At 42.7% G+C, this 23,253-nt stretch overlaps 1 protein-coding gene across 1 annotated transcript; it reads right to left on the bottom strand.

Annotated features, from left to right (window-relative positions):
• Positions 1-11,655: 11,655 nt before the first annotated feature.
• Positions 11,656-12,461, bottom strand: LOC147424718 (uncharacterized). Its single transcript, XM_086500849.1, has 3 exons — positions 12,184-12,461; positions 11,990-12,090; positions 11,656-11,888 (listed from the first exon to the last, which is right to left on the bottom strand). Exons 1-3 carry the CDS (start codon positions 12,421-12,423, stop codon positions 11,843-11,845), a joined length of 387 nt encoding a protein of 128 aa, XP_086356975.1. The 5' UTR covers positions 12,424-12,461; the 3' UTR covers positions 11,656-11,842.
• Positions 12,462-23,253: the final 10,792 nt, after the last annotated feature.

Below are 23,253 nucleotides of genomic sequence, written 5' to 3'. Positions count from 1 at the left end.
ATTTTAGGGCCCCAGGGACCCTCAACAAGAGGGGCCACAAGGGCGCGCAAAGTGGCCATCCAAAAAGATAAAAAATAAAAACCATTTTGTAACTATGCCAAAATCGGCATAGTTGCAAATGGGTATCAGGTAGGAGTCAATGCTAGAGTTCTAAAGGTCTGCAAATAACATGTCAACCTCCCAAGAAGTCTCGTCCTCATTGTTGTAGCCAGTAAAGCTTGGACACGATGCTCTCTCTCTCTCTCTCTCTCTCTCTCTCTCTCTCTCTCTCTCTCTCTCTCTCTCTCTCTCTCTCTCTCTCTCTCTCTCTCTCTCTCTCTCTCTCTCTCCTCAGGCAGAAACCGGCTGCAATAGCCCCAAGTACCTCCAGGTTGCAAAGAGGCAAGCTAGGTATGTGGATTTGTTGGCTTCATCATCTTTGAATTCATTATCCTCCATCTCATCATCATCATCATCATCATGGCAATCATTCTCGCTAAGACTAGCGATCGTGGGACTTGAATCATTATCCTCTCTCTCCTCTGTCTCCCACTCATCCAAAGTAGTAGGTGAGAGAGGGTCAAATATGGTCTAGATCTCCACTCATTAGTGGCAAAAATGGTTCTTCCCTGAGGTGTGACAGGGACTACAAACCAAAGTACTAGTTGGTGGATTACCGGGATATAGATGACCTATAGAAGAGAAGTTCATTGTGTGTAATGTTGGTATAATTAATGTTACAAGTAAATAAGGGTAAAGAAGGTAATCACTCACCTGCTCACAATTGCGTGACAAAAGTAAATTGTCATGTGTGATGCACACTAGAGTATACCATGTTGTTGGAATTAGGGTTGCAAAGAAACGCACACAGTTTGGAGAAGATGAAGCAAGCTCAAAGCACACAATAGAGAGTGTATTACTTAGTGTGCAATGGAAAGATAGATAGCCCTAGAGTGATAGGCGTATATACAATGCACGGGGGAAAAAACCTCTTAAAGAGGGAAAAAAATGCCCCGACGGTCCTAGTGTGTTCACACACATCACTGCCACATGTATATGGTAACAAATCCCCCCTGGAGTGATGCGGTGAACGAGAGCTGGCACATGAGTAAAGGGAAGTGCCATGCCCTGAGGACATGATCAGTCCACAAAGGGGAGTAATAACAAAGCTTTGCGGAAAGCTTCGAGCTTCTCACCAAAAAATGCCTTTGTGAAAAGGTCTGCAAGGTTATCCTATGTTGTCACATAAGCCAAGTTGATCTCCCTTGCTGAGAGCCTCTCCCTGACGAAGTAAAGGTAATTGCCCAAGGATGGAGTTTGCATGGGCCCACAAACATCACTATGCACAAGCTGCAACCTACATGTGGCCCTAACTCAACCATCCTTTGGAAACTTCGAACGCTGCATCTTACCCAAAATACAGCCTTCACAAACATGTTTGACAGGTGCTTCAAGAGGCGGCAAAGAAGCAACCATATCAATTTTTTGCAAACGCAATAAACTGGTGAAATTCAGATGACCAAAACGTGCATGCCAAAGTTTTGCATCTGAAATAGCCCTTGAATCTACAATTGCATTTGCAAAATTTTATCCACACTTGTCATACAAAGTGAGCTTATAGAACCCACGGCACAAAAGCCCATATACAACAATTTCATCACCAAAACTGAGATCATGAACTGTACATCTGTCCACAAACTACGAGTCCAAGTCTAGCAAGTGCAGATACAGACAAAAGATTCTTCTTGATCCCAGGTACATAAAGTGCATCAACAAGTGTGAAAGACCTACCATTTGCAGTAGTAAGTACAATCTTTCCAACTCCCTGAATCGGATAAGAGGCATTGTTGGCACAAGTGACTAAATTCCCATGAGGGACAGACTCGAGAGAGGTAAACAATTCACGATGTGAGGTAATGTGCTTTGTAGCACCACTATCAAAATACCACACATGTCAATCTGTAGCAATTGACATGCATGCATCATGGACAGCAGGATTGTAAGTGCACTCTGCATTAAAAACCCATTCTGCATCAACATCAGTATCACAGTCTCCTTTCACAGAAGACTCAACAATGGCTGCATTTGTAGTGGAACCAGCATTTGCAATGGAACCACCCTCTTTCTTCTTAGCCTCTTTGGCCTTCAACTTAGGCCACTGCTTGATCAAGTGATCATTAGCTTTACAACAATGGCAACGCATCTTCTTTTTGCCCTTATCACCAGAATTACCAAACGAAGTGCTGCCAGCAGAAGCATTGGGAACAGAAGTTTTTTCACTCGCAGCAGAACCATAAGAAGTGGCTGTATTACTGTTACCACCCTTGCTTTGAGAAGTAATAAAAGCCTGTTCAATTTCACGCTGTCTAGTCCTGTTTTTTCTGGAAAGTGACTCTTGCAACAGCAATGTACATAATGCATCAAACTTGAAAACTTCAAGATTTTCTTGGGTCATAAGTCTCGAAGTACTAGCCAAAGTCTGGTAAGAATCTGGTAAGGCATCAAGAACAGTTTGCACAAGGGAACTGTCTGAAATGACTTCACTGCAGAAATAAGTTTCTCATTGATATCCTTGACACCAACAAGGAAAGTTTCCATATCATCTTCCTCATACATAATCTTTGACTCCATCTCTTTATGCAGCAAAGCAACTTTAGCCTCATTGCGACTTGCATAAAGACCAGCCAAAATATCCCAAGCCTGTTTTGCAGATTTTGCTGAACGAATGTGAGAAACAATGGTGCACTTCACAGACAACTCAATCAATGCATGTGCTTGCACATCCTTTATATCCCAACGAGATTGTTCTATCGTAGGCAAAACAACTCTAATAACATCAATCCTTGCAGCAAGACCTGCCGCATCCTCAACATCACCTACATCAATGCCCTTTGACACAAGAACATGTTGCATCATGTAAGTTCACATAGGGTAATTGTCCCCATCCAATATGTCCTCGGCAGCAAACATCTTGAACACATCTGTGTTGTTGTCAGCCATGGTAAATGCTACACCTGATGTGAAAACTATCCAAAAAGAGGAGAAACGAAGCGAGAACAACACGTGCTATATAGAACAAACAATATAATATTGTAAGGCACGTGTTATGCAGAAAACGACACAGACAAAAAATTTGCACAAAATGACGAAATAGCCTGTACAGTACTGCTTGTAGTGGAAACAGAGGCCGAAATGAGCCCAAATCAAAAATCTGAGCACACAAAGCTCTACGAGCTTACCCAAAAAAAAATTCGACCTGTGAACGCTCTCCAAAGCTCACTGAAATCGGAGAAAATGAGCAGGCGTATGCTGGTGCTGCTGCCGACTAAGCCCGGGAGGATGCAACCTGCTCTAATACCAATTGTTGGAATAAGGGTTGTAGAGAAACGCACACAACTTGGAGAAGACAAAGGAAGCTCAAGGCACACAATAGAGAGTGTATTACTTAGTGTGCAATGGAAAGATAGATAGCCCTAGTGTGATGGGTGTATATACAATGCACGGGGGGGAAAAACTCCTAAAGAGGGAAAAAATGGCTGGCAGTCCTCCACATGTATATGGTAACACATGTAGAGGTCATTCTCATGTTGTCTAGACACAAAGTTACAAGGCCACTTGCAGTGGAAGATGAAGTTATGGAAGGTTCTAAAATTGACCTTTAGTATGCTTTCAATAGTCAATCAATACATGGCTTCATCACCATCTGTGTCAAAGTTGCTCATGATGCCACACTCCATGGTGGTTTGACGCTCATCAATGTGGCGTGTACGAAAGTGTCGACCCTTTGACCACATAGAGTTAAAGGAAAGACACTACAAAATAGAAAAATATCTTCTATCAATTACAAAGATAAAATCAAGAAAAAACTATACAATATGGTTTGATTATATGAGTACTCTACCTTTGGTATGCATACTCCCATTCTTTGTCAATGATGTCTTCTCCGTGTGCTTTTGCTTTGGTCATTCTCTCATGCATCCACTCGGCACTAATGAGATCTAGGAAATATGCAAGGTATCTAGGCACTACGGGTGCCCTCATGCCTCCATGTGCTTGCTTCCATGCTTCCCTCCCCTGCAAACTTGCCTTTGTCATTGTCCACAAGTCTACCCACTTGGTCATAACCTTTTCATTGAGTATACAAAAGTTATTGACCACTCAAAATAGATCCATATCCATGTTAAATAATTTTTCCTTTCCACTTGGCAAGGGTGCACTATGAAGTCATCCTTGCATCCTCTTTGTCTGACCACATGCGAGGCATTGAGGGATCAACTTGTGCCAAATACTCTAAAATGTTAGAAAATTCTTATTGCATGATCCACCCTTCGGCCATACATGCCTCTAGTTGGGATCGTAGCCTCACAAAATCTTTGAGAGTCTTAGAAAACCTCTCTAAAAAGAACATCCATCGTGAATTCACTACTCCACATATAGCTATCTTCTCAACGATGTGAACCAAGTGGTGGATTTGGCAAAGAAGAACTAATCAAGGAAATGCATCTTGAATGGCACACAAGGTTTTCACAGCATATTTGAGCCGCAAGGATGGCATCTATTTCAATTTCTTTGGAGCTTACAAAATATCTACAAGATAACACAAGAGTATACTAAGTGCTTGTTGAGGATATTGGATACATAGAAAAGTTTAGCTGAGTGGATATGTGGTGTACCTTATTAAGTTCTAGGGATTTCATTGACGTGATCACGATTGATTACGTTAATAACTGAGTGATTACACATGAAAAGGACGTGATTACGTTAATTATTAACGTGATTTTTATGGTAACCTGCAGAAATCACTGGAGCCAAGAACCTCATCCGGCCTTTCTACACCCCGTCGCAAAAATATAAAAACCCGAGGGGCTCGTCGAGAAAATAAAAAACCTGGCAGGCGAAATCATATATAGTACACTATAAGAGGAGTAGTCTACAACTGCTAGCATTTTCGCGGAAAAACAAAGAAAAATAGAAAGAGAAAATATTGCATATGCGACAATAACCACAGCAATAGTGGTTTGAAAGCAATAATCGCGGTGGTAATAGTTGCGGTAATATACCTACAGCTAATACCCATCAATTGCCACTCATATTACCGCACTAATAACCGTTAAACACCTATTCAAAAATCTCTCAAAAATGAAGATGCTCATGTGGAATATACAAAAAATATACAAAAAAAACAAAGAATTGAAATTGAATTTGCTTTACCTTGACAATTTAATGTGCAAAAGATCAATTATTTAAAAAAGTTACAAATAAAATATAAAAATTTGTATGTATTCATTGTGCCACATTGGGACTTTAAGAAATTTCAGACAAATATTTTTCTATATAATCCTCCTCATCCTTGTCCTCGTCCTTGTCCAGAGGCACGTACGTTTGATCATCTTGACTACATAAACCCAAACCAAATTAAACAAATATCAACATCTCAAAACAATTGATACAAAATTATTTGTTTGAACTTACCGCTTGTAGTGATCCAACCGCTGCGTCAAATTGCTCCCTAGAGACGTAGTTGTTCTCGAACAACCATCACCAAGTATCAAATTCTATATGCCTCTCTTGATACTTGACCATCTCTCTGGTTGATCGAGTGAGAGTGATATTTTCATAAGTTAGCAGTAACAATAACAGATCATCAACTATAATCTTTATAATCACCAATTTAGGTTGTAATTTAATCAATCTTACATATTTGTCCTTCTAGGCTGCTTTGCCTCCCGAGCCATAGTGCGTGGGATTTTGTCTGGTGTGAGCTTCGCGTTGTTGTCTGTACGATTAGCCCGTTGCAGCCTGATCGGTCTTTTCTTGCATTGCCCACTCCCACTCTGCATCTGCCATGTTGCCACCGCAATAGCTCCTATCTAGATCTCTAACCTGGTTGCATTAGGAAGGGAATGGGGTCTAGGTGGTCCTTTTATATTGCCACAAGGTTAAAAAAAGGATTAGGGAATGTAAAAATGGAAGGTTGACATGTGTCCCAAAATGGTGCGTATGGCAGAGGGTTTGAAAGATTCACAGAGGAGTTTTTTTAGAGAGATATAGACGTCCATATATTTTATTTATGGAGTGGAGAAACCACTAGCTATTTTGAAGGGCCATCATAGCTTTATTAAAGTGATTGTGAATGTAGTTCAAATTTTGCCATTCGATGGTGGTGCCCGAGGGATTCACTCTATATACAAAACAGGACGCCATCTGCAAGCAGACAACTTTGATAAAACTCCTATATATGACTCATATTAGAGAATATGACCCCCCTTTCTACGCTTATACGACAATCATTGAAGAAAACTATCATACCCCTATCTTACATATAAAATCTAGGTCTCACATGATCTAATGGAGTAAAACTAGTCAAAGAGTGTGTAGCGTAGTGACCGGCAATGTACTAAGGAACCACTTCTATTGATAATTAGATGTACTCTCAACGTAATTTCAAACTATGTGCTCGATCAGCTTGCACTCTGGCTACTCTCCAATGCTGACCCATCCAAAGCTAGTGTAAATCAACCCTTGACCTGCTCCAAATCAACCCTTAGCTATGACAAGCTTGATGCAAAATTTGTTGTCTGATGACCTGATAAAAAACTTTCCCTAAATTTATCCAAGTTTTAGTGCAAATAGGTGACCAATCATTACAAGTAATCAACCTGGGTCAGGTTCCCTCCCCCCCCCCCCCAAATATGATACCCCCTCCCTTATTTTCCAGCTTAGGAGATAAATTATTGGGGGCCTACCCCTAACTTATACACTTATGTAACTTGTAAAAAAAAACCCCTCCCCTGCACTTACGTTGTGCGGTAAGTTTTCCATGGTGAATCCCCCTGGTGGTGGTGGGACCAAGGGTTGAGGTCCAAGATCCTCAAACCAAGAGAGGGGACAATCTGTACCCTTGGATCTTTGCCTAGATCAAGGCCCTTGCAAAAAGGCGCTTTTCTCTTGAAGGGGTGATTCCTGGCCCTTAGATCTTTGCCTAGATCAAGGGCTCTCAATCACAAGAGCCCTCCCACATGCCCCCACTTGCTTCTAGATCCCCCCAATCCCAATATTTTATTGAAAAGTCCATGTTAACCACCGGCGTCCACTTCTAGTAGTCATGGCCCGGGCTTGTCAGTCCAATAGGAAAAGGGTAAGAGTGACCGACAATGAGAGGTGCACTCTAACTGGAACATTCAAGGGTTATTTGGCTAAGCATGGACACCCAAGTGTGAATGGGCGAGCTCATATAAAAGTCACCTAAACCTAAAAATCACTCATTCTCTCATTTGTGCAATTGAAGAATGCTCTTGCTCCATCTCCATCTTATTCTTCATCTCCTTGTGTGTGTGTGTGTGTGTGTGTGTGTGTGTGTGTGTGTGTGTGTGTGTGTGTGTGTGTGTGTGTGTGTGTGTGTGTGTGAGAGAGAGAGAGAGAGAGAGAGAGTGTGTGTGTGTGTGTAATTGAGCATTGTGGCGGCACGGCGATGGCAAGGCGGTTGAGCGTGGCACGACGGTAGCTCCCTCTTCTTCGCGGCGAGGAATCCTCCATGAAGGCGAGCGTAGGGCGGTGAGTGATACACCCTTTCTCTCTTGATCTTGCTAGATTAATCTGGTTGTGTGATTGCAGCCATTTGTGGCTTTGTGGTGCAATGTGAGATGTAGGAAAGGTAGAGAAAGAAGGTGTGTGGCTGTTGAGAAGGATTTGTGAACTTTGTTTTTGTTGCAGTGTTATGTTTTCTGTTAATAAGGTGTTAGACTTTTTTGCTGCAATGTACTGTTTTCTGTTGATAAGATGTTAGGTTTAAGGCATTAGATCTATAAGGTACAATAAGTAGATCTGTTAGTTAATTAGTTGTTGTAGTACTGTGTTAAACAGTGTGTAACAGTAGCTTTGTTAGTTGCAAGTAGGTAGGTTAGGTGTGTGTGTGTGTGTGTGTGTGCGCACGCGCACGCGCGCGTGGCGCGATCCCGGCGCCCTTATTCTCCAAAAAAAAAATTATTTTTTCAAAAGGAAGGATCGGGATCGGGAACATTCCCCAAGCCCAAGCCTAAGCCCAGGCTCAGGCCTCAGTCACCCTTTGGACTTACTTATGTTATCCTCACGCCTAAGTAAAAATCGACCCTTTTGAGGACCATCGGAGCTTCGGTAACCCAACGCTGTGCTGTAAAGTACACCATGACCCCCTGAGCAATATGCTCATTTCACAAGATCTAATCCAAAAACTTATCTTAAAAAGATATTAAAAAAACATCAAAAAGCGAGTAAAAGCGGGATACAAAACTCCTAAAAAATCAAGCGGTTAACCTTCAAGGGTATTCGTCGATGCTTGTAGGGTGCCAAAGGCACATGCATCTACACTCTGGTTGTGTGCTAGAGGACAAGCAACTAGCGAGCACTTTGACTTACTCGGGTTCTCAATACCCATCTACCTTAGGTCCGGGCCCTCGGCGGGGACCCAAGGTAGTACAACCCAATACCCAAACATAGTGGCTAGTGACTCTTCATCTGACTACGATATTATGGAAGGGAATCCTACACCAAACCCCAAGCAAGTAAGCAAAAATGCACCTATCTAGGGTCCACAGCCTGGATCTAGTGTGTTTAGTCGCTTTATAGAAACCTTTAGTAGAGCTACTTGCTCTAAACCTGCAGCAGCTAGCTATTGAAGTTAACGAAGGTGAGGGAGAGGTAGATTTACCTTTCGTATCTCAGGTGGAGCCTATACGCCCCAAGAGTGTCCACGTCAATATCCTGCCTCCTGCTTTCATGGAAGACCCTGCAAAGCAATCACCCCCCAAAGTTCTACTACCCGATGGTAGGAGTCTTGCGGAGGTGCAAGAAGTTGAGCACTATATGCAAGCAGCTAGGGAGAGGGCAATGGAGAGTTTCCTAGAACAACGCTGAGCCATGAATGGAAAGACCCCTGGGACAATAGGCATAGCAATCGAGCAATCAAGTGCTCCTGATTAAGTAGGCAATGTGTGTCAAACTGTGGGGAACAACAATACTTCCACTGCAAGGAAAACCTCTGGTACGCCGGGCCTAGAAGGGTTATTTCTCAACAAAAATTGGGAATATTACCTACAAACTAAAACCTTGACTGACCTATACACAGGTTACACATACCATATAGGTTGGTTAGAAGTTGTACAATCTACTTCTAGCACCACAAGTCTAGAGGAGCGGCAACAGATGGTCTACAATGTCATCCATAGCATCATCCAATCGGAGAGGCAAAACCAAGGGATTAACATTTCTTCAATGGGCCTTATGAGATTCTTGGATATGGGCAAGGCCAAACAACCAACACTATCACAGATGGAAACTCCTTCAGTGACTCCAATGGACCCTTCATATATTGTGTCCCCTGGAGTTTTGGTACAGTCTGAACCCACAAGTAGTAGTTTTACTTTTCCAAACCTAGCTCATCTGTCTCTCGGAGACACTACAGCTACGATACCTACTTCGGTGATGAGTACAAAATGTACACCTTGGACCTCATTTGTTAGAACTGTACCGCTACCTAGTAGCATAGTGCCCCCAACAATACCTACAGGTGTGCATCAAGCCTATGTACCTGTCATGCCTCATGCCCACATAGCTCCCACACCCCCAATTATTGCCAAGGGTTCACACTCCACAATGGCATTATCTGAGCTCTTATTCAAGTGGGGCCATACCATTTATCAATAACATGTGTATCCAGCACCGGATATGCCTAGGGACACACCTATGAACTTTGGACCACCACATGGTACACCACCATACAAGGTATGGGACCCAAGGGCCGCGCGTATGCCAAGGCCAAGGCCAACTCCCATCCCACATGTAGTTCCAGGAGCACATGCACCTGTGTCCACTATACTTGCTTATTTAGGAGATTTGGTAGCATTTGCTCAAACCATCGATCGATCTATTACTAAGAATATGCGTAACATGCCTGATAGAGAGCCTAGAAGTAAGGAAGTACAAATAGCCAAGCTCGCATAAAAATTTAGTGGAGATGGGGATGTGAGAAATCATATCAAAGTGTTCGAATAAATATGCAATTCTCTATGAGAACACAATGACTTGCATAAGAGTAATGCTTTAAGCCTAACCTTAAGTGGGAAGGCTGGGGATTGGTATAGAACCCTAAGGGTGGAAGAAAAAACAATTCACCCTACTCTTAGGAGATTGTTCTTGAAAGAATACATACGAGAGGGAGTTCTTTGGGGTGTAGCCTCTCAGCTCCAAAAAGCCCAACAATAGGAAGGAGAGTCGGTGAGAGACTTTATTAGTCGCTTGAAGCAATTCTCGTTGTAATCCAAATGAGTGCTTCAATAATAATCAATTGCTTGATAGATTCATTAGGGGATTACGACATGAGTATATCTACAATGGCCAAGTCATTAGAGGTATCACCACTTGGGAAGCAGTCACCATCGATCCAATTGGAGGATAATTTAATGATTCCAGGGGAAAGAGTGTCTGTTGAGCTTAAATCTACTAGCTGGCAAGCATTGGGGCATCATCCAATGACCCTAAAGCCTATTGCTAAGGAGCCAAAGATATCTAAGATGACTTTATCATATCTCACCAAGGCCATTCAAGAGAGTCTTAGAGACAATCAAGCTCCGCAAAACAATCAAATGTATCCAAGAAGGGAGCAACAATGGTGCTCACTATGCTATGGTCCGCATAGTACCAGTGAATGCCCTACTTTTGGAGTAAAATTCAATGGGAATTGCAATGCATGTGGGAGATATGGTCATCAAGCTAAGAATTGCACGATATTTAAGTGTGCAATGGCCAGTAGACCAACCTTAGCATGGACAGACACACCTCGAGTACCTGTATTGATGCCGGTCCGACCTCTTGAACAAACGTCACAACACATGGTCCCTAGGGCCCAAAATGTTGTTCAAACAACACCCTTTCCACCTCTAGTGCTAGGACCACAACCACCATATCCGGGAATCACTTTTTTGAATCAAGTGGATTGTGAGTCATCTATTGCTTGTTTGGAAGGCTATGAGGAAGATATAGACCCTAATATTTCCTATGGGATTGATGCACTTGAAGAAAGTCCACAAACTACATGGAGGACTATTGGGGACAAGTCACCTCTTCAATGCTATGAGCGTCGAGGTCCACATCGTGTGGCCTAGTATCCTATTAGGCTACAAAATAACGCCACACTAATGCAAACCAATCAAGCAATCACGTCTACAATGCAGATTCTCGTGTGTAATTGATGTGGCATAGATCATTTGATTGCCCAATGTCCAAATAACACTACAAGAGGTTGTGTGCTCTTGTGACGTTGTTAGCGACGGAAATACACTGGGTTTTTAGAACCCCCGGCGTCGCTAAAACCGTCGCTACGAGAGCGTCGCTATGAGCGTCGCTATATAGCGACGCTCATAGAGACGCTCATAGCGACGACTATAGCGACGTTTACACAGAAGACTATAGTGACGCTCATAGCGACGCTACAGAGCCATAAATAGCGACGCTTATAGCGACGCCCGAGAGAATTTTTTTTTGGTGGCAGGGCATTGAATGCCCTGCCACCCATCAACCATATTGTACTTGATTCACTTTTTTAAAAAAGTGCAAGGGTAGATAATAGACCCAAAATAGTCACCCACAAGACGCATTGTTTGCAAAATTGACAATTGTACACATCATAGGCAAAATGAATTGATTGGCAAATGTAATAATGACAATTGTACAACATCATAGGCATAAAGAATTGATTGGCAAAAGGAACTGCGGTGACAAATGTAATAATATACATGGTTCAAAAAGACGTATAAAATCCGTCTCATGATACATAAGCTATGAGAAACCCTAAACTAATGCTATCTAGCTATGGCTAAACTGACATCGTCTAGTCAGACGTCTCATCGCGTCCAAGCGGCGTATCTGTCGGATTCTGCAAAAAAAGACAATAAGACAGCTTTCAGTAAGTATAAACATATAACGACATTTATAAAACAATACAAAAAATAAAAAAGAGTAAACCCTAATACTAATCATGCCGCCGCGAGAACTGAGAATGTCCATCAGGGCGTTTAAGCCCTTCCTGCCTGCGTACTCGCGCTCGTACGGTGTGGGATCACGTCCTGTCATCGACCACTATCAAAACATACAAAGATTTCATTATGTTAGAATTTAAAAACTCATAAACCCTAAACTATCGAACATAAAGAGCAATGTGAAAACACTTACAAAATCGGCCTCAAATGATGCCCATCCACCGCTCCCCAAGTGGTGCGAGCTCCCTGCCTCTACTCGCGCTCTGGCTGCATCCTTTTGTTGCTTCCACTTGTCGGGATTCTCGCGCACTGCTTTCTTCGCATTCTTCCAATCTTCTTTGGCCAGCCAATCTGGCCTGTTCCACCCATTCTTGATTGCTTTTTGCACTTCGGAACGCTTGTGTTTGCAGTATTCGCGCATTCGAATCTTCATCAGGTCTTCATTGAAGCGTTGATCCCGTGTTGGAACGGGAAACTCATCATGAAGTATGCTGATGACTCTGTTTTTTAAATCACTTGGTACTTCACTCCATTTGTTTAGTATGTAGTGTCTAAACAGCTGAGAGCAAAGACCATGCATGCGCGAGATCACCTTCTTGCCGTCATCATCCATGATGATGCCGCCGCTGATGTCGACGGAGTAAGGCAAGCCCTCTGGCCGGTGACGCGTGAACCTGGGTGTCCCGGCAGGGGTCTCTAGCGGCGTGTCGATGGGGGTACGGACGTCAGGTGTCTCCACCGGCGTCTAGGCCTCGAAGCGAGGAGTGTCGAGTGGGGTGGCTCCTGGCGGAGTAGCTTCTAGGAACAATCAGCCGTGCAAAACCTGGCGTAGATGGCGATGCTGTGGCTGGTGTGGGGGCGGGCAAAGAAGGGGAGGGTAAAGAGCCTCGTCGAACACGAGGCGGTGTGGAGGCATCGGTGGCGGAATCCCCACAACAACCGCCACCGCCACCACTAGAGCGCCGGTATCTAGACGAGTGTGAAGCTCGTCTCGTCGACTATGTGAACAAGAAGATGCACCTGAATGGTTAGCATTGTAGTAGGAAAATGTTTCTCAAACATGCACACAAGCTCCGCAGCATTTAGTTTGGCGAATGGTATGGAGTCTACGTTGATCTCCTTTTGTGAGATCCATTGCACCAACTTTGCAAGTTTGTAGATTGTGTTACGGATGTCGAGAGACAAACATCCCTCAATGGCAACCGGTAAAATAAACTGTAAAGTATGTGCAGCAATGATATTAAAGTCCACATTTTATGCAATGATATTAAAGTCCACTATGAACGTACCTGACACATTTTATGCCAATCGTGTGACTTCAAACCGGTAAGCTTTCCTTCTTTAGTAAAACACGTTCGGAGCGAGTGCATTACGACAGTGGGGGTCCGCAAAGATCGTATGGTCTCTTTTACTTTGCGTTCTTGGGCTCCTGTGAAAATCCATGGTGCTTTAGGGAGTTTTATCGATCCATCAGACGCTGTTTGCGGCCAATATTGCTCCAAACGATTCACATTTCTAAGGTCAACTCTGGCTCCCAAAGTATCTTTCTTGCCGGTCAGATGTCCCATAGTAGATTACCCACATTCTTGAATATGTGCATTGGATCGAGCAAGTGATTGATCATGAGTCGGGGCCAGTATGGTAACTCGTACCATAGAGATAGTCTCTTCATCCCTGGAGGCAATCCGTCATCGCACATCTCCTTCTGCTCTAACCATGCTTGTGCAGACATCCTTGGTGGCTCTCTTCCCAAAAAGCCGTCGCGTAACACATGATTCTCTGGAAGATACGCTTGATGACCTTCGTAGATTTGCTTCTTCAGTGAGGGTGCCCTACGTGCATTCAGTCTAGGTCCACATGTGACACATGCTCTGCATCCGCTTGTTTGAAGCCCTGCATGTATACACATGATAATAGATCAACTATGGGAAAAAACAAGATTTACAGTGTCTGAGTGAGGAGTGTCAATAGATCACCTGAGCATTCTGTTAGCCCGGGATAGTCATGCATGGTCCACATTAGAATGCCTCTGATCAAAGCATTCCGTCGTCCTGTGTGTCGTCTCATATCCACCACCTCTATGCCAATTCACAATTGTTGTAGCTCTTCCAATAGTGGACGAAGATACACATCCATATTCCCCACTTTATATCACCCTGGCACAATCAAGCTTAGCCATAGGTGCCCCTTCTTCGTAGTCAACCACGGGGGAATGTTGTAGTTGACGATGACAACGGGCCATACACTGTAAGATGTTGATCTTTGACCAAATGGATTTACGCCATCCATAGCCAGGCCTAAGCGCAAATTTCGAGGTTCCCTGGCAAAATCCGACCATGTTCCATCTATATGTTTCCACGCTACGCAATCTGCAGGAATTCATAGCACACCATCCGAAGATTTATTCTCCTCATGCCATGATGCTAGGGCGGCCATGGACTTACATTCGAAGAAATGCTTGATGCGAGGAAGCAGAGGGAAATGTCGCAAAACCTTTTGTGGAATTTTTGTCCCATGGAGATCTACTCAATATCTTTCGGAATCACATTTCGGACACTTCTCCATGTCTATGTGTTCCCCTCTGAAGAGAATGCAGTCATTAGGACAAGCGTGGATAGAATTGTAATCCATCCCCAAGTTTCGCAAAATCTTTCTTGCTTCATCTCGGGAATCTGGCATCACATTGTCAGCTGGTAGTATGTGCTCTTTCAGCAATCTACACAACATAAAAATATGATACAGTCGTGTAAAAATCTATCAGATCGTTATACATTTAGAGTTTTATTAAAGTAAACTAATTGTAATAGATCACCTGAAAAGCGCTGTGACGCTAGTGTCACTCCATCCAAACTTTGCCTGCATGTTGAGAAGAACCAGGAGTGCTTTCAATCTAGACATACGTGCTCCATTATACAATGGCGTATCGGCTTCACTTTTCATATCATCATAGATAAGCCTTTCTGAATCCATGATCGTCTCGATCATTTCATCAATCTCGGGCTCAAACATTGCCTCGTTGGGAATGTGCTCTGCATGATCATCCCCCGAGCTGTCAGAGGCTACATCTTGTGGCCTCACATATGCTGCTTGACCAAAGCGCCTGCGAACACGTCTATTGGGTTGCAAGATTGCTGCTTGTTGGCCAGCGTCAGAGTCCGACGAGTTATAATTGGCAACAACTCGATCTATAATAGATGGATCGAACTCGCCAAATTCGCGAACGTGCTGCAAAGAAACACGTCTTGTCCGTCACACAGCATGCTTGCATTGATTACAAGGACATAAGACCCTCGTTGAGAGATAGGTGTTTCGGTTGGACGGTCCCACATCCTCGTCACTACTCATAATGAGGATAAAAAACTTATAACCTGGACAACAAATTTATTATTCTATTGGCATTCTTCGTCTTATCTCTCTCTCTCTCTCTCTCTCTCTCTCTCTCTCTCTCTCTCTCTCTCTCTCTCTCTCTCTCTCTCTCTCTCTCTCTCTCTCTACCTCACATTCTCTAGTCATGTCCAATCCCCGCACACCTCGGTCTAGAGGTGCATGGAGATCAGAACCACTGGGTTATAATCTCGTCTTTATTGGTCAATACCTATATTTGTGGGTACAAGAAATCTACACACCCACGTCTACATGATACTGCATGTAGTGGACAAAACCCCTTTGCCTCTTCTCTAGCTGTAGCACTTCACAGCATCTTAACATCTTTTCACAGTAGATCTTTTCACTGTTCGTCTAACTCTAAACCCTAAACCGTAAGTAATTCTTGCGTGGACTCGATCTAACGTAAATAAGCGTAAATCTAAATAAACGTAAATCTAACTAAAAATAAACCTAAATCTAATTTAACGTAAGTCTACATCTAACCTAATCTTTAACGTCTTTTGGGATAGTTTCCTACGACGTTAAAACTCTCTTCTTCTTGTGTGTGTGTGTGTGTGGGTAAACCTAAATAAACCTAAGTCTAATCTAATATAACATAAATCTAAATCTAACGTAAATTATGTTATATTAAAAACAAAGAACTAAACTAACAGGGATTATAAGAACCTTAAAACTGATTTAACACATAATTTTTCACATAACTCGGCAAGAGTTGGCATTCTCATCACTAAAGATGTGAGAGTTAACTTCCGGCGGTGACGCTGCCTCATCTCCATCCACATCTGACGACAGCAATTGGCCCTTTAGACCGTTCTTGCTCTTGTTACTAACTTTGAAGTTGCTGTTGAATGACTAGAGGTTGTCTAGATGGTCATTGTGTCGGGGATGTAGTGACTCTTGCCGCCCTGAAGATCCACCTTCTTCCCTATCTTCTGAAGACATTTCACCAGTACTTTTGGATCGACGGAGCCCACCATGAGTGAAGGCAGCAATACCCTATATTCCATTGAGGGCTTTCTTCACCCGCTTCATGCAGGCATCGCAGTCTATGGAGACCTAAATCTAATCTAATATAACGTAAATCTAAATCTAGCGTAAATAAACGTAAATCTAGTTAAAAATAAACCTAAATCTAATTTAATGTAAGTCTACATATAACCTAATCTTTAACGTCTTTTAAGATAGTTTCCTACGACGTTATAACTCTCTTCTTCTTGTGTGTGTGCGCGTGTGTGGATGTGTGTGCCAATAAAAAGAGATAAATGGTATAACCTTTCTATCACCCATGCCAAGTATGATAGATTGATTATGCCATTTCCCTCTTGAATAATAGGTCTTGAGTTCAACTCCTCGTCGGCTAGATCTTTAGTTCTTTTAATTTTAATTAGTTTCCTACGTGTTAAATTAGTTTCTCTCTCTTTCTCTCTCAATGTGTGTGCGTTTTTTTGGATCGTATGCATGTTTTCTCTCTCTTTTCCTCTCTCAATGTGTGCGTTTTTTGTTTATGCATGTTCTCTCTCTCTTTTCCTCTCTCAATGCGTGCGTTTTTTGTTTATGCATGCTCTCTCTCTCTCTTTTTCTCTCTCAATGTGTGTGTGCATTCTTTGTTTATGTATGTGTGTGTGCGTTTTTGTTTTTGTTTGTACTCTCTCTCTCTCTCTCTCTCTCTCTCTCTCTCTCTCTCTCTCTCTCTCTCTCTCTAAAACACTATGTGTGTGTGTGTATGTGTGTGTGAGAGAGAGAGAGAAAGAGCGAGAGAGAAAGAGGGGAAGGGAACATGAGAATGAGGAGAGGGAAGGAGCATACCTGGCTCTCCTTCCTCTCCTCGTGTGTGTGTGTGTGTGTGTGGAGAAGAAAAAGAGAGAGAGAGAGAGAGAGAGAGGGAGAGAGAAGGAGGGGAAGGGAACATGAGAATGAGGAGAGGGAAGGAGCATACCTGGCTCTCCTTCCTCTCCTCGTGTGTGTGTGTGTGTGTGTGTGTGTGTGTGGAGAAGAAAAAGAGAGAGAGAGAGAGAGAGAGAGAGAGAGAGGGAGAGCATTACCTGCTCCTTGCTTGAGGGCGCCGAAATCTGAGTTTTTGTGCGCGCTCGGTTATTTTTTTAGCCCAGCCGGCGTCGCTATGAGCGTCACAAATTTCTTTGTAAATTTGCGACGCTCATAGCGACGCCGGGAATTTTTTTTTGAGCGTCGCTGTGTGAGCGTCGCTAATATGAATAGCCTCTTGTAGTGTAATCCAAATGCACCGAAGGTCACGCCATTAAACTTGATTGAGGTTATTGAAGATCCATCACAAAGTACACCTATGATACCAGTAAACGTACTCACACGATCGATGCACCAAAAACAAAATTACATTCTCAAAGAAAGAGACACGGCATCAATTGTCCAATCTCAAAAGAATAAGAAAACACGAAGGAAGAGATCGCAAAAAGCAGCGAAGTCAGACCCTAGTTCAAAGATGACCACCAAGAAAGAAACAACCAACAAGGAGACCAAAACAACCACTAAGAAAGAAACCAACAAGGATGATCGTCATGAGCCACAATGGCCAGGATCTAAGAAGAAGATAGGACCTTATCCAAACTTTACAGAGGAGATCAAGCGAGTCAAGCAATTAAGGAGTTTTGTAGAAGATACCCAAAGGGATCTAGAACCAGCACCTAGGCAGATCCAAATTACAAACACATTGTTCCCTATGCAACAACAACCTCACAAAGTCTATAAACGCCTAGCCATACCTTGTGTCATCCAAGAAGAAGGTGACTTAAAGACATGGGAAAGTGGACGTAGTCACTTCTTGTTGGAAAGAATGTTTACAAAGGGACTACCTGACCCTATTGAAGAAATGGAGATCCCAGCTTCCGCACGTCAAGGGGCTAAAGCCCAAAAGGTGCCGTTAAATATTGCCAAATGGATGCATTTCATGGCTTCAGAAGTTAGAACCACCATCATGTAAAAACTATATGGATACCCTGAGCTATTCTTAGAAGCTTCTGATGACCTACAAGATGAAGGTTTGACTGGCATTGGAACCAGTAGCGCCTCACAAGACTATAGCCTACATGATTTGGGGTCAGAATCATCAAGTGAAATTGACTCTGAGGGCAAAGAATCTCAGTTAAATCTTAGTGCAAATGTGGGGATAAACCATTCAGGGCCCAGTGGTACCCTAGATGACAATCTATCCAAGGGAGCAGAAGACACAAGTACAATTCATCTAGTGACTCTTCACTATTGATCGGTCGTAATCAAAAATTAGACAAGAAGAGTAAGAGATATAAGAGGTGTCAATATCAAGAAAATGTGCATGCTAGAATAAATGAAAAGAAATCTACCGCAGAATGTCTTAATTATATAAGGGCATGTGATGCTCATCGGAAGTTGGTAGATAACTGGGGTATTCGAAGAAGGGTGGAAGCATTCAATTGTATGGGTTGAAGTCCCATGATTAGAACAAGTTGCTTCAGGTAATGTCCCTCTCCCTATTCTATCTATAGTTTATGTGTATGTCTCACACTTTCGCTTCCCCTAATTTACATTGTAGTTAATTATGCCGATGAGTATGTGTATATATTGAAAAAAGAAAGTCCAGGATGCTATTTTCAAATTTGGAGAGCTAGTAAGGTACACCACAAGACTCCACTCAACTACACTTTTTTTATGTACACAATAATCTTAACTAGCACTTAGTGTATCCTTGTGTGTTTTCTTGTAGATTTGTGAGCTCCATGGAAATTGAAATAGATGTTATCACTGCTGCTCAAACACTTGCAACAAAAATTGTGTGTGCCATTGAGGATGCATTTCCTCGATCGGTACCTCTTGGTTCACGTGGTGGAGGAGATCGCTATATGTGGAGTAGTGCACACACGATGGATGTTCTTCTTAGAGAGGTTTTTAAAGACTCTCAAAGATTTTGTGCGGCTACGGTCTCAACCAAAGGCATGTATGGCCGAAGGGTGGATCATGCAAGAGGCATTTGTTTACATCTCATAGTATTTGGCACAAGTTGATCCTTCAATGCCTTGCATGGGGTCAGACGAGGAAGATGCAAGGATGACTTCACACTTGCCAAGTGGAAAGGGAAAACTATTTAACATGGATATGAATCTATCTCAAGTGGTCAATAACTTTTGTATTTTCAATGCAAAGGTTATGACCAAGTGGGTGGACTTGTGGACAATGAAAAAGGTCAGGCGTTTGCAAGAGAGAGAAGCATGGAAATAAGCACATGGAGGAAGGAGGGCACATTTTACCGTGCAATTGTGAGCAGTGAATGACTAACTTTTTTTATTCTTATTTACTTGTAACATTAATTATACCAATGTTACTCACTTTGAGCTTCTCTTTTATAGGTCATCTATATCCTAGCAATCCACCAACCAAAACTTTGGTTCGTAATTCCCGTAACACCTCGGGGGAGAACCATTTTTTCCACTAATGAAGTGGAGACCATCTTCGACCTCTTCCACCTCCTACTTTGGATGAGGTGGAGACAGAGGAGAGGAAGGTCGATGAATCAAGTCCGGAAGTGCCAAGTTTTGGCAAGAATGATTGTCATGATGATGAAGATGATGAGATGGAGGATGATGAATTCAAAGATGATGAAGCCAACACATCCTCAAACAACAATTATGTTTCTCTCTTTATTGATTTAGGAGCCATGGGCTTAGAATTGGATGATGCTTCATGTAGGGACTTTTTGAAAGATGATTCATAAACATTTTGCATACTTTAAGTTATGAAAATTTTTGGTCATGTAATCCATTCATCTCTCTCTCTCTCCCCCCTCTTCTCTCTCTACTTTTGTGAGCATGCTCAATTATGTTAATCAAGTGACAGTGATTAGTTTAGTTGTAGCCAAGTGTAATCCTAGATAGCTAACTATTATTTCATGTTTTCATATCCTTTTTTAAAATATATAAAAATTTCATATAATATCCTTTAATTTCTATTGAGAGAAGGAAAACACCAAAAAATGCAGTCTTACCATACACCGAGCAAACCAATAAACCAAGCGAAACCCATGTGTGTGTATGTGCGTGTGTCAAAAGGTAAACATAGAAAATGACATGTGCATGAAAAAATATTGTACTTTTAGTGATGTAAAGCAATGGTGGTTCTCCATACCAGTGAATGAAGAACAATATTGAATCATTGCACTACAAAGAAAAAAGAGAATAGTAAGACAAAATGTTACCCCTTCAAAAGAAGCACGAGATAAATAAAATCTACAAGTCTCCATTCTAACTTACCCTAAAATATATAATTAGTAAGGGTAAATCAAAAGTTTCAAAGGGCTATGGTCTCTCTTCAAGAATGAGCCTTACGACCTTTCCAAGCTAGATGCAGGCCCTCTAACAAGTGCTTGGAATGGTGTGGTTGTAGAGAAAACATATTATAAGCATGTTATTCAAATGCATCCTTAGTTTGTGTTGCCCTATTGAGAACAACGATCGATGGGAGAAGTGGAACGAACTCACCTCGTTCAGTGCTCTATGCATTATTGCACTAATGTGGGATATTTTAGGTTCAACACAGAGGAGATTCACATGCGTGACTGGCTAGGGTAAAGCAGACGTGAGCTGCATTCTTTCCTTGCCCTTGAATAAACTGAGCATGGAAAAATATTGACATTTTCTCGCTAAACGAAGCCTTGCTCCAACTAACTCTGTTGTTTTTTATAGAGTTAGCTTGCAAGAGCCAACGTTCACAGAAAATTGACCTTTAATGTTGTTTTAAAGGACAAAAGTTGAAAATTGATGACTAGGTAGGAGGATCAACTTGATGGAAATTGACTAGGATTTTGGTGTAAAAACTGGTAAAAGCACTAAAACCATCACTAACTGGGAGATTACCAATGCTCAATGCTCTTCCTTTTTCCCATTGGTTGCTAAAAATGTTTTTTGCAAACACTGGCAAGAGCTTCATTTCATAGAAGCAACCAAAAAACTCTCTCGTCATCAACAGGTTGCCGTGGCTTGTGTGCAAACATGCTCATCAATGATAGGAAAAAATCATTTTCTCAAACATACAAAATTCCTTTCCTTGAATTTGCTAATGTTGACCTATATATAGAGATACTATGTATAGCTCAACACAGGTAAGAGGAGATTTGAAAAAAATGGGTTATTTATTCGATTTTTTATACTATTTTCGGGGGGATTTTTCCCTTTTCCCAATCGACGGTTTTGAAATGGAAAATGACATCATCGTCCTATTTAACTACCCTATGTATCCACACATAGCATCACAATCCAATCACGCCTAACCACCTATCTATGTGTATTGTCTCTCTCTCTCTCTACCTTCTCTCTTCTTCTTCTCTGTGTCACTCCCACATGGTATCAATCGCCAAGTACGGGTCCGGGACCTACAGCCTACGTCTGTTGAAGATACCCTGCATGGCAGCATGCACAAGGCTTCAACAATTGAAGGCTTCAACAATCGCAATGTTGAACCTGCAGTTGCAGTCTGCACCCAATGAGAGAGCCCTGCAATTATTGCCCTCTGGTGGCAATGACGATACATCCTCTAGCCATGCCCCTCTACGGTGCTACAAAGCCTCTCCATGAGAAATCTTGTAATGCGGCTCTTTCTGGCTGTGATTCTCAAGCGGCCTGGGCCGGATGCCCACCTGCAACCACTGCGCATCATTCTCCTGAGAGAATCCTCGCCATGCTCGAAAGATTTTATTCTCCTGACGAAGAGCGGTTGGGCCCCTCTTACCATACCCACCAGCACACCCATGGACGTGATGCCGAATTTGTTTGTTCTACTGCAGCAATCACATCAGCCACGTCTGACTCTCTAATTTGCGTTGAGCCTCTGTCTTGCTACTGCGCATGCAATCATGTAGCCAATGTGGTGTCCCGCTTAAATGCAACCGAGGATGGATGGTTCTCACCAACTTGCAAGTTGCAACGCCTCACACTTTGGAGACATGACCAATTGCCTTGCGGATGCAACTCCCTCAACCCTCGCTGATTATGTTGCAAAACCAATGTAGACGGTAATGCTGCTGCCATTAATGCTGATGTGACTAAGGCAACCCCTGCGGCAAAGAAAGACGTCATCAACCTTGCTGTAGACAGATCAGTTGCAGTTGCACCATATGCAGACAAAACTGATGCGGCCAATACTGTCGCCATCTCTCTCAAATTGAAGCGAAGATTACTGCCCTGGGCTTTCGCATTCGCTCCTGCAAAACCTGCTGTCCTGCATGAACCACAGATGCCGCCATTCTCGCCGATGGTGATGCCAATAGTCCAGACGAAGCATTCATTGCTGCAACCTATGATGAGGTTGTTACTATCAAAACCTTCTTGGACACTCTTGATGAGCATGACGGAGGAGCAATTGATGTCTTCAACATCCTGACCTGAGAAACCGTAGCAGATGATGATGATAGTGCAGCCACCTCAAAAAACCTTGCCGCAGTTGACAGACCATGCAAATCCCTGCAATTTGATATGGACGAGGCTGAATTTCCATCCAAATCTGTAAATGTTGGATCAGATGTCGCATTTTTACCCTCTACACACACACACACACACACTATATTATGGCGAGACTAAGCAGAGGATTGGAGCGAATTTATTTGAGCACTATATGGTGGGACTAAGCAGAGGGTTGGATCAGGTGTGGGGAATAGGCAGAGGGCGGCTACGTGGGCTGAGGTGGTAGCCAGAGGCAACACTTGACTTGACAATGGCAGCCGTCACTCACTCGTGTCTCTCTCTCTCTCTCAAAACACAACTCTCTCAAAGAGCGCGCGCTTTGAGAGAGTTGTGTTTTGAGAGAGAGAGAGAGAGAGAGAGAGAGAGAGAGAGAGAGAGAGAGAGAGAGAGAGAGGCTAACTGCAGTGGTGGGAATT

This window comes from Adiantum capillus-veneris, chromosome 25 (genome assembly GCF_014529385.1).
Source record: "Adiantum capillus-veneris isolate H3 chromosome 25, ASM1452938v2, whole genome shotgun sequence".
Classification (NCBI taxonomy): domain Eukaryota; kingdom Viridiplantae; phylum Streptophyta; class Polypodiopsida; order Polypodiales; family Pteridaceae; genus Adiantum; species Adiantum capillus-veneris.
Note: the sequence above shows the minus strand (reverse complement) of the source record. Positions and strands in the feature narration are given on the sequence as shown.